The sequence below is a fragment of the Ovis canadensis genome, chromosome 11 (assembly GCF_042477335.2).
Source record: "Ovis canadensis isolate MfBH-ARS-UI-01 breed Bighorn chromosome 11, ARS-UI_OviCan_v2, whole genome shotgun sequence".
Lineage (NCBI taxonomy): Eukaryota > Metazoa > Chordata > Mammalia > Artiodactyla > Bovidae > Ovis > Ovis canadensis.
In genome coordinates this window covers 64848704-64866112 of record NC_091255.1, presented here as the reverse complement: position 1 = coordinate 64866112, position 17409 = coordinate 64848704, and the positions used below count along the sequence as shown (strand labels likewise).

Below are 17409 nucleotides of genomic sequence, written 5' to 3'. Positions count from 1 at the left end.
TGTGGAATCTTAGTTCCCTGGGATCAAACCCTCACCCCCTGTATTGGAAGGCACAGTCTTAACCACTGGACCACCAGAGAAGTCCCCACAATGCTTATTATAAACCAGTGTTATATCTTTATTTTTTAAAAACTCCCTTTAGAATATAAATCCATGTTTTAATGATTGGTCTCTCCCCGACACCTAGAAACATGCCAGTCTCTTTGTATTTGGTGAGTGAATGAAGAAATGAAGAGTCGAGAATCCAGGCCTGGGGGAAAGGAACGCAGGTGGGCGAGATGGCAGAAAATCAGGCCCTGGCGCCCCCTGACGAGCGGGGCGGTGCCTGGGACTCCCTCTTCGGGAATGAGGGGTTCTGGGTGCCCTTGTGAAACGCTCTTCCCGGTTCTCCCCAGCCAAGCACCAGGCAGGTAAACATTATATAGACACTTGTATATGTGATTTATTTCATTAAACTTTTTAAAGTTTTCTTTTTTCAATCGAGTCTCTTTTATAACATGAAAAGCGACATGAAGTTCTAGGCCAGACGTTATTCTCTAGTCTGAGCGGCTGTGTCTCTGGACAGGACATTGATGGCGGTGGGGCGGGGCTGCAGGTTGTCTTGGTCAGACTGGTTCTGTCTCCCCACGAACTGCCCGCTGAGGTCTGTTGACCCAGAGGACAGCACCGAGCATGCCCAGGAGCAGAGGCACCTTCAGGAAGACCAGGAGCAGGAAGTGGGTGCTGCCCAGCAGGGGCCTATGGGGATGCGGTGACCCGTGGTGAGTTTCTGCTTCCACAGGAGGCCCAGGCCCCTCCCCCATCTTCCTCTGTGCTCAGGTCCCATGGCCTCAAAACTCAAAATCAAGGTCAAGTCGGGTTGGTATTGAGGCTGCACTGGGTCTTAGTAGCGGTATGAGGGATCTTTAGTTGTGGCAAGTAGAATCCCTAGTTCCCTGACCAGGGATTGGATCTGGGCCAACTGCATTGGGAGCGTGGAGTCTTAGCCACTGGACCACCTAGGAAGTCCCCACTCACCCTTAACGTGGTCTGTGTGGGAGAGCATCTGTTCTGTTTAAATGACTCCACAGTCTCAGCCACAACAATCTCAACTCCTCGCTCAGCTCATGGCCCATTCTCTCACCTCCGGGTCCCGGGACCTGCCCTCACTCCAGTTCCTCACAAATGCCGCGTCCTCTCCCCATCCTGAGCCTCTGCCTAATCTCTCCGCCTCCCCGACCCTGCACCTGGCTCCCAGCCTGAGGCGGCCCTCCAGGGTCACCTCCAAGATTGCACTGGGCTCCTGCGGCCAACCCTGTTGGTACCCCGCCCTCCTTGCCCACATGACCTCCTGGCCGCTTGGACAGTACTCAGCCCACCAGTGGTCTCCCACATGCTTGGCTTGAGGGCGATCTCTGGTGTTTGGGGTGTGCGTGGCTTCCTGCACCAAGCAGGCCAGACGTGCTATAGAATCCTCTGCCTGGACACTCCCCCAGGCTCCTTCTTGGTGGGCTCTCCTGCTTCTTCAGGTTTCTGCTCAAACGTCCCTTTCTCTGTATGAAAACTGCCAGCCTCTCCTTCTTCTCCCACTGTGAGGACCAGTGTGTGTGGACCACCACCCTGGCTTCCTCGCCACGCTGTGGGGCCATCCCGGGGGATGCCCCACAGAGTCTCTCTGAGGGGGAGTGAGCCCCGTTGCTGTGGTGACACCTCTCTCCCTGGTGTCTGCTTCACTGGCGTTCCCAGCTTCCCCGTTCCCTCACCATTATTCCTGGGATCAACTCACCAAAATGTGTCTTAGGATCGAGTTCGAACAAACCTAAACTAAGACAATCTCTTGGTTATTTGTTTTCACTGAGCATCTTGGTAGCCTTCATCATGCCCCGTCTTCTTCCCACACCTCTCTCACCCTACTCTTATACTCCTGCTTCACTTTCCTCACAGTGATTGCTGTTTACTGACATTTCCTCTATTATTTATCTATCACCTATCCAAGTATCTACCTCTCTATCTACCTCTGTTGTCTATCATATATCTATCCATCCAGTCACATATCTCCGTCTCTACCAGCTGTCCTCTGTATGTATCAATCATCCATCCATATCCATCTATATTCATCTATGTGTGTATCATCATCCACCCATCTATCCATCCATCTGTCTATCCATCCATCCATCTACCCATCCATCCATCTACCCATCCATGTATCCATCCATCCATCTGTCCATGCATCCACCCATCCATCCGTCCATCCATCCATACATACATCTGTCCATCCATCCATCTATCTGTCCACCAATCCATCCACCCATCAATCCATCCATCCATCCACCCACCCACCCACCCATCCATCCATCCATCCATCCATCTATCCATCTGTCCACCCATCCATCCATCCACCCATCCATCCATGCATGCATCCATCCATTTATCCATCTGTTTATCCATCCATCTATTCGTCCACCCATCCATCCATACATACATACATCTGTCCATCCGTCTGTCCACCCATCCATCCACCCATCCATCCATCCATCCATCCACCCACCCACCCATCCATCCATCCATCCATCCATCCTCTGTCCACCCATCCATCCATCCATCTGTCCATGATCCATCCATCCATCTGTCCACCTATCCATCCATCTATCCACCCATCCATCCATCTGTCCACCCATCCATCCATCCATCCATCCACACACAATCCATCCATCCATCCATCTGTCCACCCATCCATCCATCTGTCCACCCATCCATCCAAACATCCACACACAATCCATCCATCCATCCATCTGTCCACCCATCCATCCATCTGTCCATTCGTCCATCCATCCATCCATTCAACTGTCCACCCATCCATCCGTCCATCCATCTATCCATCCATCCATCCATACATACATACATCTGTCTGTCTGTCTGTCCATACATCCATCTATCTGTCCACCCATCCATCCACCCATCCATCCACCCATCTATCCATCCATCCACCCACCCACCCATCCATCCATCCATCCATCTGTCCACCCATTCATGCATCCACCCGTCCATCTGTCCATCCATCCATCTGTCCATCCGTCCGCCCATCCATCTGTCCATCCATCCATCCATCCCTCCATTGGTCTGTCTGTCCATCCATGCATCCACCCATCCATCCATGCATCCATCCATCCATGCATCCACCCATCCATCCATGCATCCATCCATCCATCCATCCATCTATCCATCTGTCCATCCATCCATCTATCCATCCGCCCATCCATCCACCCATCCATCTACACATCCACCCATCCATCCATCCATCCATCCATCCATCCATCTTCCACCCATCCATCCATCCATCCGTCCATACATCCGTCCACCCATCCATCCATCTGTCCACCCACCCATCCATCCATCCATCCATTTGTCCACCCATCCATCCATCCATCCATCTTCCACCCGTCCATCCATCCATCTGTCCATCCATCCGTCCACCCATCCATCCATCTGTCCACCCATCCATGCATCCATCTGTCCATCCAGCCATCTTCCACCCATCCATCCATCCATCCATCCATCCATCCATCGATCCATCCATCTGTCTGTCCATCCATCCATCCATTCATCCATCTGTCCACCCATCCATCCATCCATCTGTCCATCTGTCCATCCATCCACTTCCACCCGTCCATCCATCCATCCGTCCATCCATCCATCCATCCATCCATCCATCTGTCTGTCCATCCATCCATCCATCCATCCATCCATCTATCCATCCATCCGTCCATCCATCCATCCGTCTGTCCATCCATCTATCCATCCATCCGTCCATCCATCCATCCGTCCATCCATCCATCCATCCATCCATCCATCCACCCATCCATCCATCCATCCGTCCATCCATCTATCCATCCGTCCATCTAGCCACATCTAGCTATCCTTCCTTTCACACATCTCTATCAACTGTCCTCTACCTACTCCTATGTGTGTGTGTATCTTTGTGTCTATCGATCATCCATATCTACCTACCTATCTATCTATCATCTATCTATCTTCTTATCCATCTTGCCATTGTCTAAAATCTACCCATTTGAAAGAAACTTCCAGGAAAGCACAGCCTTGCCCATTAGTTCACAGCCATATTCCTAGCCTTTGGATCAGTTCCTGGCACACAGCAAGTAAATTAAAAGTTTGTTGGGTGGTGATTCATTAAGGAGACCCGTGTCCAGGAAGCCCCACCCTAGGAGAGAAGCAGTGAAGGTGACAGAAGTCACCATGGGGCGCACACTTTACCCCTGCTGCTGGCTGGGCGATCCGGAGGTCCACGCAGAGCTGTTGCTACTGGAGGCTGCGATGGAGGCTGGAGTGAAGAACTGTGGTGGGTGAAGAACGGTGTCCTGCCCGCGACTCTTCCCAGCCAGTTGCCTGTCCCCGCATGGATCCCAGTCCACAGAGGAGAGGGAACTCACAGAAGGGACTGGACAGGTGCTCTGGGACCATCACCTCCTCATGCTCAGACCCAGGCCTGACCAGTATATAGGAGTACCTGCACCCAACTCCACCCCCACCTGCTCTGTATCCAGGTGGACACAACCAGGACCGGCGTCACTGCCTCTAGCATGAAGCATTTTCCTTCTCTTCACCTCGTTGGAAACAGGAGTGCATGAAGGTCAGCACAAGCGTTGGACCTCAGGTCCCACCCCCTAGCCAGCACATCCACATTCCACCCCTCCCTCACCCTGTCCACCCTGACGGAAGACAGTAGAGCGGAAGCTACTGAAGCCTGAGCACCCTAGAGCCTGTGCTCAGCAAGCAGAGAAGCCACTGCGAAGAGAAGCCTGTGCGCCAGAGCTGGAGGGTTGCCCGGGAAAAGCCCGTGAGCAGCAATGAAGATGCAGCACACCCATAAATAAGTAAATATTTTAAAAATGTTCTGTTAGTGGTCCCCCAGCCCACTTCCACCTTGTCTGGTCCAGGGGTCTGTGGGCTCCCTCCTGCCCACCACTCTGAACCTGATTCAGAGTCCAGAAGGGAAAGGAGCAGAAGCAGAGGGAAGCTGAGGAGACAGAGAGGATGCCAGACAGACAGAGACACAGCACTTGCACAGCACAGACAGTCTGCACAGCATATTGAGTGCAGCACTTTCACAGCATCATCTTTTAGGATTTGAAATAGCTCCACTGGAATTCCATCACCTCCACTAGCTTTGTTTGTAGTGATGCTTCCTAAGGCCCAGACAGGGGCCAGAGGCTTGGGGGCTCCCTCTCGGGCTTTCCCTTGCCTACAAACCAATCCCCTTGGCCCCCAGCCCAGTTGCTGGTGCCTCTGGGAAACGGGTTTTCCCTGGGTCAGCACAGTGGTCAGAGGCCGAAGAAAGGCCCAGGGGAGGAGCTGGGGCTGGGGCTTGCCCTTCGGGATCACACAGTCAGAGGGGCGAGCCTGGCAGGCTTGGCCATCTCTGAGCCTGGACCACTCAGGGCTCCTGGATGAGGATCTGGGTTGTTGAGAGGCCCCAGTTCTGACAGCAGAAGCCAGGGGAGAGTGAGAAGAGAGTCTTCTGGAGTGGACCCCCCCCCCCAACCCCACACACACACCCTGTGCCCCATGCACAAGGGAGATGGCAAGAACTCCTTAGTCCTGATGGATCCAGGATAACAGCGGGCCCTTCCCCCTCTACAGCCTCAGAATCCCCGAGGCCCACAGACATTGTCAGGGCCCAGGCCATGGCAGGAACCCGGATGTCCCCCCCTCACTCTCACAGCTGCTTACACACTCACACTCTCACACACCAGACACACACTCACATGCACACAATGCACTTGGCCCTGAAGTTCTGACACACAAACACCAGCCCCAGTTCCTCTCCCCGAGGCTGAAAATTCCTGGGATGCCCTGCAGAGCTGAGCTCAGATACCTTCACCACCAGTACCAGAGAAAAAGAGGGTCTTACCTGGGGAGACAATCACTTGAACCTCGAAAAAAGGATCAGGCAGGAAGCTGAGGAGTCCTTCTTCCTTTAGAATCGTTGCAACCCCACACCTGTATTTCCCTGCATCGTCTGCAGTGAGGCTTTCCAAGGTCACTGTGAAGGCGAGATCCTCCGGATGGTCTGTGATGGACACCCGGCCGCTCTTCACCTCCACCTCGGGCCCTCTGGTCTGCACAGTCCGCTGCCAAAGCGGGAAGCACGGCTGTCTGCACCAGTATTTGTGAAATGCCCTGTATTCCTCTTCGTAGCGACACTCCACACTCAGGGAGTCCCCCACAGCGCCCGTTACGGTGCTGGGGCCACTCAGGGACAAAGAGCCTGGAAGACACTGGAAGTCAGTCTCGTCTTCATCCTAAAGAGCCTGGGCCAGAGGAGCCTGGGGGGTCAGGTCCTCTGGGAGCCTGGAAGTCACCCTGAGGCCAGAGGAAGGAGGGCTCAGAAGCCAAGGAGGCAGGGGGGTTAACCCGGTGTAAAGTTCAGGTGAGAAACAGTTGTGGCAAAGTACCAAACTTCTGAAAAAGAACTGCGTATGTAATATACTTGTGTGTGTGAGTGTGTGTGTGTGTGTGTTAGTCACTTCAGTTGTGTCTGACTGTTTGCAACTAACAAGCTAACAAACTGACTAACAAATGTGTGAAAGAGGCCAGAACTCTGTGACGATTGTTGTTTAGTTGCTAAGTTGTGTCCAGCTCTTTGCACCCCCATGGACCATATAGCCTGCAAGGCTCCTCTGTTCATGGGATTCTTTAGGCAAGAATACTGGAGTGGGTTGCCATTTCCTTCTCCAGGGGATCTTTCTGATCCAGGGATCAAACCCAGGTCTCTGTCATTGCAAGCAGGTTTTTTACCATTTGAGCCATCAGGGAAGCCCAAATAATCTACTTACTGATAACCTATCTGTCTGTCCATCCAGCCATCCTTCCCTCCCTCCCTTTCTCCTTCCTTCTCTCTCCTCATCCACCCATCCAACCAACTATTCAGGCAATATACTGTCACCCACAGGTTAGGAGCCTTTTGCTTTTGTTTAATGTTCGAATTAACATTAAAAATACATTTTTCGCTTCTTCATTAAAAAAAAATTGGGGGCTGAGCTGCCCAGCTTGCAGCATCTTAGTCCCCCACCCCACCCCAGGGATTGAAACCAGGGCCCTCAGCAGGAAAAATGCTGAGTCCTAACTACTGGATCACAAAGGAATTCCCACTTCTTCACTTTTAATATCTTGAATTTGGACCCTTTATTTCCCAGCAAGTCCAAGGCCATTGACCTATATTCCACAACAGAATGCTGTCCACTCCTCCCACCAACATCCCCTAGTGCAGCGGTTCCCAAGCAGCAGCGATAGTCCCCACAGGAGATACCCGGCAATGTTTGAAGACATTTTCTTTTTTAATTTATTTATTTTAATTGGAGGCTAATTACTTTACAATATTGTATTGGTTTTGCCATACATCAACATGAATCTGCCATGGGTGTACACATGTTCCCCATCCTGAACCCCCCTCCCACCTCCTTCCCCGAACCATCCCTCTGGGTCATCCCAGTGCACCAGCCCTAAGCATTCTGTATCCTGCATCGAACCTGGACTGGTGATTCATTTCTTATATGATATTATACATGTTTCAACGCCATTTTCCCAAATCATCCCACCCTCTCCCTCTCCCACAGAGTCCAAAAGACTGTTCCATACATCTGTGTCTCTTTTGCTCTGTCACATACAGGGTTATCTTTACCATCTTTCTAAATTCTGTATATATGCGTCAGTATGCTGTATTGGTGTTTTTCTTTCTGGCTTACTTCACTCTGTATAATAGGCTCCAGTTTAATCCACCTCATTAGAACTGATTCGATTGTATTCTTTTTAATGGCTGAGTAATACTCCATTGTGTACAGGTTTCTTATCCATTCATCTGCTGATGGACATTTAGAGCTAATCAATGAATATAGTAAAGTTGCAGGATATAAAATCAACACACAGAAATCCCTTGCATTCCTATACACTAATAATGAGAAAATAGAAAGAGAAATTAAGGAAACAATTCCATTCACCATTGCAACAAAAAGAATAAAATAATTTGGAATATATCTAAAGAAACTAAAGAAACTAAAGACCTATATATAGAAAACTATAAAACACTGGTGAAAGAAATAAAAGAGAACACTAATAGATGGAGAAATATACCATGTTCATGGATCAGAAGAATCAGCATAGTGAAAATGAGTCAACTACCCAAAGCAATCTATAGATTTAATGCAATCCCTATCAAGCTACCAACAGTATTTTTCACAGAGCTAGAGCAAATAATTTCAGAATTTGTATGGAAATGCAAAAAACCTCAAATAGCCAAAGCAAGCTTGAGAAAGAAGAATGGAACTGTTTGAAGACATTTTTGAGGGTCACCATTCCAGGGCGGGAAGACGGGGGAGAGGGAGGGTGTGAACTGCTTCTGCCATCCAGTGGGCAGAGGCCAGGGATGCTGCTAAACATCTCTCAGTGCACAAGGCACCCTCACCACACAGAACGAGTGCTCCCATGTCAGCAATGCTGAGGTCCTGCAACCTTGCTGGAAGGGGCGAAATGCCCCAGCTAGAAGACCTCCACACTGAGGCTTGGGACTCAAGGCAAGCGGGGACAGCCTCGCTGAGCCGTCTCTGTGCATCTGCTGCTGTTCTGGGCTCAGGCTCTGGGGGCACTGTTCTGTCCGATTCTGACCACGAGGATAGGAGGGAGGGGAAGGGAAGAGGGGAGGAGCGGAGGCACGGGGCGAGGGAGGAGGGCGACTTCTGGCCTGGACTCTTGACATTCGACTTTTTCAGTTGCCTGGGACCCACCCTTCAAGATCTGGGGCTGCGCTTCCTCAGATGCGGACAGGAAACATGAGGGAACGTTCCAGAACCTCCCTGCCCTCTGATACTCCACCAAGACCCTGACCCCAAGCCAGCGTGAGCAGCACCCCCAGCACCCCCTAGAGCAAGCTCCCTGCGCCCCAGGGCCTCAGAAAGAAACCTTGCATTTTTCTCTCAGACCAGGACTGACCACATTCCCAGCAGTCTTACTTTCCAGGGGTCCACAGAGCAGGAACACCCCTGCCCTGCCCCACGCATCCCCCAACCTGGGGCCAGCCCAGACCCCCAGAGAGGCACCGGACCCCCAGTGCATCAGATCCTCCATACATAAAGGGATATTCACTAGGGGACTTAGAAGTAACTGACATTGTACTATTAAAAAGACTGATGCCCTTGGATATAAAAATATTTGGTTTGAATCTTGACTATGTCTTTTATATATGTATGTATATATATACATACATACATATTTATCTACTTGTTTTGCTGTGCTGGGTCTTTCTTGCAGCATGCAGGATCTTTAGTTGCATCATGTGAGATCTAGTTCCCTGATCGGGGATGGAACCTGGGCTCCCTTCATTGACAGGGCACAGTCTTAGCCACTGGACCTCTGGAGAAGTCCATTGGCTTTGTGTGTCTATATGAACTGATTTAGAATAAATTATCTGCGCCTTTCTGAGTTTGCCTCTCTTTTTCTAAATGTATTTATTATTTTTATTATTTATTTAATACAATAAATATTTATTAACTAATGCATAAATAATATAATCAATTTTATATAGTTATTTATTATTTAAAAAATTTTTTACAATGTTGTGTTAGTTTCTGCTGTACAGCAACATGAATCCATTATATGTCTACATATATCTCCTCCTTTTCAGCCTCCCTTCCAGGGAATGTTGAGTCATTCCCTTCCACCCTACAGTCACTTGTTTTAATAAGAATCACTCATTGGAAAAGACTTTGATGCTGGGAGGGATTCAGGGCAAGAGAAGAAGGGGACGACAGAGGATGAGATGGCTGGATAGCATCACTGACTTGATGGACGTGAGTCTGAGTGAACTCCGGGAGTTGGTGATGGACAAGGAGGCCTGGTGTGCTGCGATTCATGGGGTCGCAAAGAGTCGGACATGACTGAGCGACTGAACTGAACTGAAGGACTGGACTAAGTAACAGGAGGAAATCTTGTCTAACTGATTTGTCCAATTAGTATTAGTTCTCTGCTCCCCCTGCCCTTCTCTCTGGTGTATCAAGACAACACTCCTGATTTTAATCATGTTGGGGATAACAACTCAAGTGGCCAGATATAAACTTAAGGCTCAGTACGTACTGTCTGTGTGGGAAGCAAGCTTTTCATCTCATACTCTTCCTTTCCCAGGGAGCAAATACGTTGAACTGGGGTTTTTACAGGCACATCGCACCCTCTGTTTCCTTATGCTTCTTCTTCCCATCAGCACCCTTTGCTCACACCGTGCTCGCCCTGACTCACCTGCATGAACTTCCCCACATCAGGCCCAGCCCCACTCACCTGGGATGCAGAGAAGCAGCAGAACCACCAGCAGCTGCATGACCCAGGCCCTGGTGATCTCTGCAGGCTCCTGCAGAGCCTGGCGCCTCCTCACCAGTTCCATTCACTGTTTCCCTTTTCTGCTTTTCTTGGCACTTTTCTGCTTCCTCTCTCAGCCTCCTAGAGCTGTTCTCCTAGAGTTGATCAGAAAATGAGGGAAGCTGGGGCCTTGGGACATCAGATAATGATGCTGAGAGTTTGTCGAAAGTCATTCTCATGTAGCACATTTGAATTTGCAGTTCCAGTTTCTGTTCCTTGTGAAGATGATGCCCTTCCCATTCCTTGCCTGTGGTTGATGGGCCCATCCCCCCTTCTCTAAATCAGTATTGCCCAGACAGCCATACCAGTCTTGGTTAAATTCCATCTAGATTTTCTGAGCAAGTCCTCCTCTTTGTAAAGAAAGCCCATTTTCTGTGGCTGGCGCGGGCAGTCCTGTGTGATCAAGCATTGACTAAGCCTTGTCTGGACACAGTCAGCTGTTTGCAGGGCCCAGTGCAAGATGAAAACATCCTCAATCTGGAAATATTAAGAATTTCAGGAGTGGTCTAGAGGCTAAGTCTCTGTGCTCCCAATGCAGGGAGTCCAGGTTTGATCCCTGGTCAGAGAACTAGATCCCACATGCCACAACTAAGACTGATGCAATGAAGATCAAAGATACTGAGTGCCACAACTATGACCCAGTGCAGTCAAACAAATAAAGAAATTCTAACATGTATACTATCATGTAAGAATCGAATCGCCAGTCTATGTCTGACGCAGGATACAGCATGCTTGGGGCGGGTGCATGGGGATGACCCAGAGAGATGTTATGGGGAGGGAGGTGGGAGGGGGGTTCATGTTTAGGAACGCATGTAAGAATTAAAGATTCTAAAATTAAAAAAAAAATTATAAATAAAAGAAATACTAAAAAAAAAAAAGGAATTTCAAGATGGCGGCAATGGAGTATCAGCCAAGCATGTGGCCCTTCTAAGTGTGAAGCCTGATGATGCTACACCAGCTGTACCCCTGTGAGGCTGGTTCTGTCTTGGCCCTTGATGGTACAGATCAAGGGCACCGTGGAGGCCAGTGAGGCTGCCAAGGATGGAATGGAGGGAGGTTAGTTGGACATGATGTCAGAGAGAAACTCAAGAATGAAGTGGGGACCTTGGAGGGTTTTGAGCAGAGGAGTGGCATGATCCCATGCTTGTTTTCAAAGCATCATTCTTGCTGTTAAATGGGGAATGGGGACTTCCCTGATGGTCCAGTGGTTAAGATTTCACCTTCCAATGCAGGTGGGTAGGTTCAATCTCTGGTTGGGGAGCTGAGACACCACCTGTCTTGTGGCCAAAAACCCAAAACACAGAACAGAAACAATATTGTAACAAATTCAATAGAGACTTTAAAAATGGTCCAGATCGAAAAAAATATTTTTAATAAATAGAGAGTAGACAACCCCCTCCCCAAGAAAAATAAATGCAAAAAGGCAAAATGGTTGTCTGAGGAGGCCTTACAGATAGCTGAGAAAAGAAGAGAAGCTAAAGGCAAAGGAGAAAAAGAAAGATAGACTCATTTGAATGCAGAGTTCTAAAGAATAGTTAGGAGACATAAGAAGCCCTTCCTCAGTGATCAATGAAAAGAAACAGGGGAAAACAATAGAATGGGAAAGACTAGATATCTCTGCAAGAAAATTAGAGATACCAAGGGAACATTTCATGCAAAGATGAGCACAATAAAGGTCAGAAATGGTGTGGACCTAACAGAAGCAGAAGATATTAAGAAGTGGTGGCAAGAATACACAGAACAATCTTATACCAAAAAAATCTTCATGACCCAGATAACTACAATAGTGTGATTACTCACCTAGAGCCAGACATCCTGGAATGTGAAGTCAAGTGGGCCTTAGGAAGCATCACTACAAACAAAGCTAGTGGAGGTGATAGAATTCCAGTGGAGCTATTTCAAATCCTAAAAGATGATACTGTTAAAGTGCTGCACTCAATATGCAAGCAAATCTGGAAAACTCAGCAGTGGCCACAGGACTGGAAAAGGTCAGTTTTCATTCCAATCCCAAAGAAAGGCAACACTAAAGGATGCTCAAACTACCACACAATTGCACTCACCTCACACGCTAGTAAAATAATGCTCAGAATTCTCCAAGCCAGGCTTCATGAACCATGAACTTCCACATGTTCAAGGTGGGTTTAGAAAAGGCAGAGGAACCACAGATCAAATTGCCAACATTTGCTGGATCATCAAAAAAGCAAGAGAGTTCCAGAAAAACATCTATTTCTGCTTTATTGACTATGCTAAAGGCTTTGACTGTGTGGATCACAACAAACTGTAGAAAATTCTTAAAGAGATGGGAATACCAGACCACCTGACCTGTCTCCTGAGAAATCTGTATGCAGGTCAGGAGGCAACAGTTAGAACATGGACATGGAATGCCAGACTGGTTCCAAATCGGGAAAGGAGTATGTCAAGGTTGTATATTGTCACCCTGCTTATTTAACTTATATGCAGAAAACATCATGCAAAATGCCAGGCTGGATGAAGTACAAGCTGGAATCAAGATTGCTGGCAGAAATATTAATAACCTCAGATACACAGATGACACCACCCTTATGGCAGAAAGTGAAGAAGAACTAAAGAGCCTCTTGATGAAAATGAAAGAGGAGGGTGAAAAAGTTGACTTAAAACTCAACATTCAGAAAACGAAGATCATGGCATCTGGTCCCATTACTTCATGGCAAATAGATGGGGAAATAATGGAAACAGTGAGAGATTTTATTTTGGGGGGCTCCAAAATCACTGCAGATGGTGACTGCAGCCATGAAATTAAAAGACACTTGCTCCTTAGAAGAAAAGGTATGACCAACCTAGACAGCATATTAAAAAGCAGAGACATTACTTTGCCAACAAAGGTCTGTCTAGTCCAAGCTATGGTTTTTCCAGTGGTCATGTATGTATGTGAGAGTTGGACTATAAAGAAAGCTGAGCGCTCTTGAACTGTGGTGTTGGAGAAGACTCTTGAGAGTCCCTTGGACTGCCTGGAGATCCAACCAGTAAATCCTAAAGGAAATCAGTCCTGAATATTCATTGGAAGGGCTCATGTTGAAGCTGAAACTCCAATACTTTGGCCACCTGATGCAAAGAGCCGACTAATTGGAAAAGACCCTGATTCTGGGAAAAAGATTGAAGGTGGGAGAAGGGGACAACAGAGGCTAGGATGACTTATGGCATCACTGACACAATGGACATGAGTTTGAGTAGGCTCCAGGAATTGGTGATGGATAGGGAGGCCTGGCGTGCTTTGGTCCATGGGATTGGCATGCTGCAAAGAGCCGGACATGACTGAGTGACTGAACTGAACCAAGTAGACTGTTCAGATGAGGAAGGGGGTCTAACGTGAGAATTGGGAGACCAGTTAGTCTGCAAAAGTCCAAGAGTTGATGATGACTGGCTCTCAAATTAAGAGCAGGGGAGGGAGTGGTTAGATCCTGGAAATCGGCATTTTGAAGGAAAGATATTTTTAACAGATCAGATATGGTGTATGAGCAAAAGAGAGGGGTCAAGAGTATCGCTCCAGTTTGGGGAGCAATGGGAGGGATGGAATCCAAATAAACTGAAGTGGGAAAAGCTGGTTTGGGGATGAAGATCCTAGTCTGACTTGTTTGGTTGTTACTGTTGTCTAAAATTTTTGGCTGGGTTGCCCAGCATGTGAGATCCTAGTTCCTCAGCCAGTCATTGAACCCAGGCCCCCCCGCATTGGAAGCACGGAGTCTTTACCATTGGACCACCAGGGAAGTCCCTGATTTATGTTTTAAGATGTCTGTCAGTCATCCATCATGGACCAAACATCTGTGTCTTCTTCCAACCCCAGTTTATATGTTGAAGGCCTGACCCTCTAAGTGACCTGACCCTCCTGGGGGAGGTAACGAGGTTAGATGAGGTCATGAGGGTGGGGCGCTGTTCTGATAGGATGGTGGCCTTATTACAAGAGGAAGACTTCTCTCCCTCTACCTCCATCTCTGTCTCTATCTTTATTTCTCTCTTTCTCTCTCTCAAAAAGATAAAAGCAGAATTAAGTGAATTTTAAAATAGAAAAGCAGTAAAACCATGAACAAACCCAAGGGCTGACCTTTTGTGGAGTGGAGGAGAATGCGAGGAAAAAGAGACAATACAACAGAGGAATTAAAAAAGAGAATATTTCCAGATAAAGAGAAAATTAAAAGACTCTCACGAGAGCATTTTGAAAAAAGTACTTACATGTATGCTCATAAACTGAGATTAGACCAGCAATTTTCTATGGAAATATATATTACCTAAGCTTACTGCAGATGAAATAGAAATCTTCAAAATACTGTAGAAAGGGCTTCCCTGATAGTTCAGTGGTAAAGAATCCTCCTGGCAATTCAGGAGACACAGGTTCGATCCCTGGTCCTGGAAGATCCTGCGTGTCCTGTGGGCCACGACTACTGAGCCTGTGCTCTAGAGCAGCACTCACAACAAGAGAAGCCACGGCAATGAGGAGCTCACACACTGCCACTGGAGTGTAGCCCCCACTCTCTGCAACTAAAGAAAAGCCCATGTGGCAAGGAGAACAGCCAAATAAATAAATAAAGTTATTTTCTTAAAAATGCTATGGAAAAATCTGAGAATGTTACCAAGGAACGATTTATTCCCTCCAGTCCCCACTCCAAACCTCAAAATGATGGACAAACCCCAGTGATTTGTCCTTCCAAAGCTTCAAGGAACAGATACTTCCAACACTATGGAGACCATTCCAGACCGTCCAGAAAGAAGGAACATTTTGGGATGAAGTCAGCGTAATATTGATATGACAACCTGACCAAGAGAACGTTTATGAGAAAGAAAATATAGTCCAATCTCATTGATAGGCATTGGTGAGAAGGTTCTTATATTAAAAAATTGAAGATAAATTTGGGGAAGTACTTTAAAAGAATGATACAATATGATCAAGTTTGATTCATTCTAGGAATCTCAGGAATCTAGGAATCACAGGGTGATTCATACAGGAAATATGTTTGTATTATTAATCACTTTAAAATTCTATTGAGAGATAGAAATATAAGCAAATGGAAAGCTATATCTCTTTCATTTCATTGCCCAGAGAATCCCAGAGACAGGGGAGCCTGGTAGGCTGCTGTCTATGGGGTCGCACAGAGTTGGACACGACTGAAGCGACTTAGCAGCAGCATATCTCTTTCAACCCCATGGACAGAGGGACCTGGTGGGTTACAGCCCATGGGGTCGCAAAGGGTCGGACATGACTGAGTGACTGATCACACACACACACACACACACACACACACACACACACAACTCTTTCAATACTGTGAATGTGTGTGCATGCCATGTACCCTTCTGTTCCCTCTTTCAGTCCCATCTTGGTTCTGGCCTAGAGCCGGTCACAGAGTCAGGAGGCTGGGGGGCACATCAAGCCTAGAGATGGTTGCACCTCATCCTACTAACCCTGTTTAGATGCCAGTCCTCATGCTGCTCTCGCCCTCAGTAAATATCTGCGCCCCTCCTTCTTAGCAGTTAGAGGGACCTTCATTTCCTTTACCAAGAAGAACAGTTGTGCTATAGATCAGGCCAGGACCAAATTTTTTTAAATGGTTCTTTCAATTTTATTTTTTAATTGAAGTATAGTTGATTTATGATGTTGTGCCAATCTCTGCCATACAGCAAAGTGACTCAGTTATACACATCTAGAATTTATATGTATATATATATATATATATAAATATATATAAATATAAATATAAATATAAATATACTCTTTTCCCCTTATGGTTTATCACAGGATATTGAATACAGTTCCTTGTGCTATACAGTAGAATATACTTGCTGTTTATCCATCCTACAAAAAAATAGCTTACATATGCTAAACCCACACTCCCACTCCTTCCCTCCCGAACCACCCTCCCCCTTGGCAACCACAAGTCTAACCTCTGTATCTGTGAGTCTGTTTCTGTTTTGTAGATATGTTTATTTGTCCCATATTTTAGATTCCACATATAAGTGATTGTTGTTGTTGTTCAGTTGGTAAGTCGTGTCCAACTCTTTATGACCCCATGAACTGCAGCATGCCAGGCTCTCCTATCCTTCACTATGTTCCTGAGTTTGCCCAAATTCATGTCCATGGAGTTGGTGATGCCATCCAACCATCTCATCCTCTATTACCCGCTTCTCCTCCTGGCTTCAATCTTTCCCAGCATCAGTGTCTTTTCCAATGAGTCGGTTCTTTGCATCAGGTGGCCAGAGTTTTGGAGCTGCAGCATCAGTCCTCCCAATAAATATTCAGGGTTGAATTCCTTTATGTGTGAAATCATATGTTGTTTGTCTTTGTCTTTCTGGACACAGCTCCCATCACCTGCTGCAATTCATCTTCTCAAAGAGTGACACTCTTTCCTCCTAATATATAAAATGTAGAAATAGCTGCTGACAATGGGAAATGAATCAAAGACAAGTGCAAATGAGATTCAAACAGCTTCACTTAAACCTTAAGGACATCCAGGGTGTCCACTCTTGACCTTGGCTTTGCATCCTTGAAGGCTATTAAGCATGTGTTACCACCGAGGATGGGAGGCTGGACCACGTGGCTGCTCCTGGCTCTGCTCTTATAGTCGTCCGAGGTGAGTGGGGCTGGTGCTTCAGACACTGGAGTGACTGAAGTTGGGCAGGAGATCATGAGGGTCTGTCCTGGCTTAGAGATAGGCAGCTTTTTACTGTGACCCTGTCTCTGTGTCTATGCATAGAGAGAGAGTGTGGACCTCCAGGGAATTCTCTCTAACAGACTCTTGAGGAAATCCACAATGGAACTTTTGACTGTGAGCACAGTAAGTATCAACTTCCCTGGTCATTCAGTGGAGTGTTAGGACCTGTCTAGATCCCCATGCAGCCTCATTCCTCTGGCCATCTTCCCCCTCAGGCAGAGTTAGCAACCATGTCCACTCACAGAACAAAGGATTGAATGAACACCAGAAGAGAGCTAGCCAGCTGCAAACAGGCCCATCCCCTTCCAGAGGCAAAGAGGCAGGTGGGTGA

The 17409-nt window shown here is 47.4% G+C and overlaps 1 protein-coding gene across 6 annotated transcripts in view; it reads right to left on the bottom strand.

Annotated features, from left to right (window-relative positions):
- The window catches only part of LOC138415416 (protein CD300H-like), a 38270-nt gene extending 27663 nt beyond the window's left edge, over positions 1-10607 (bottom strand). For 3 of the 6 annotated variants that reach the window (XM_069543996.1, XM_069543999.1, XM_069544000.1), the window contains exon 1: positions 10321-10511. In XM_069543996.1, the coding sequence (XP_069400097.1) occupies positions 10321-10423 (103 nt within the window). In that variant the 5' untranslated portion in view covers positions 10424-10511. Of the gene's footprint in view, positions 1-422; positions 739-4251; positions 4384-5908; positions 6266-10320 lie in introns of those variants that run through there. The other 3 variants (XM_069544004.1, XM_069544001.1, XM_069543998.1) reach the window with 3 other exon arrangements.
- Positions 10608-17409: the final 6802 nt, after the last annotated feature.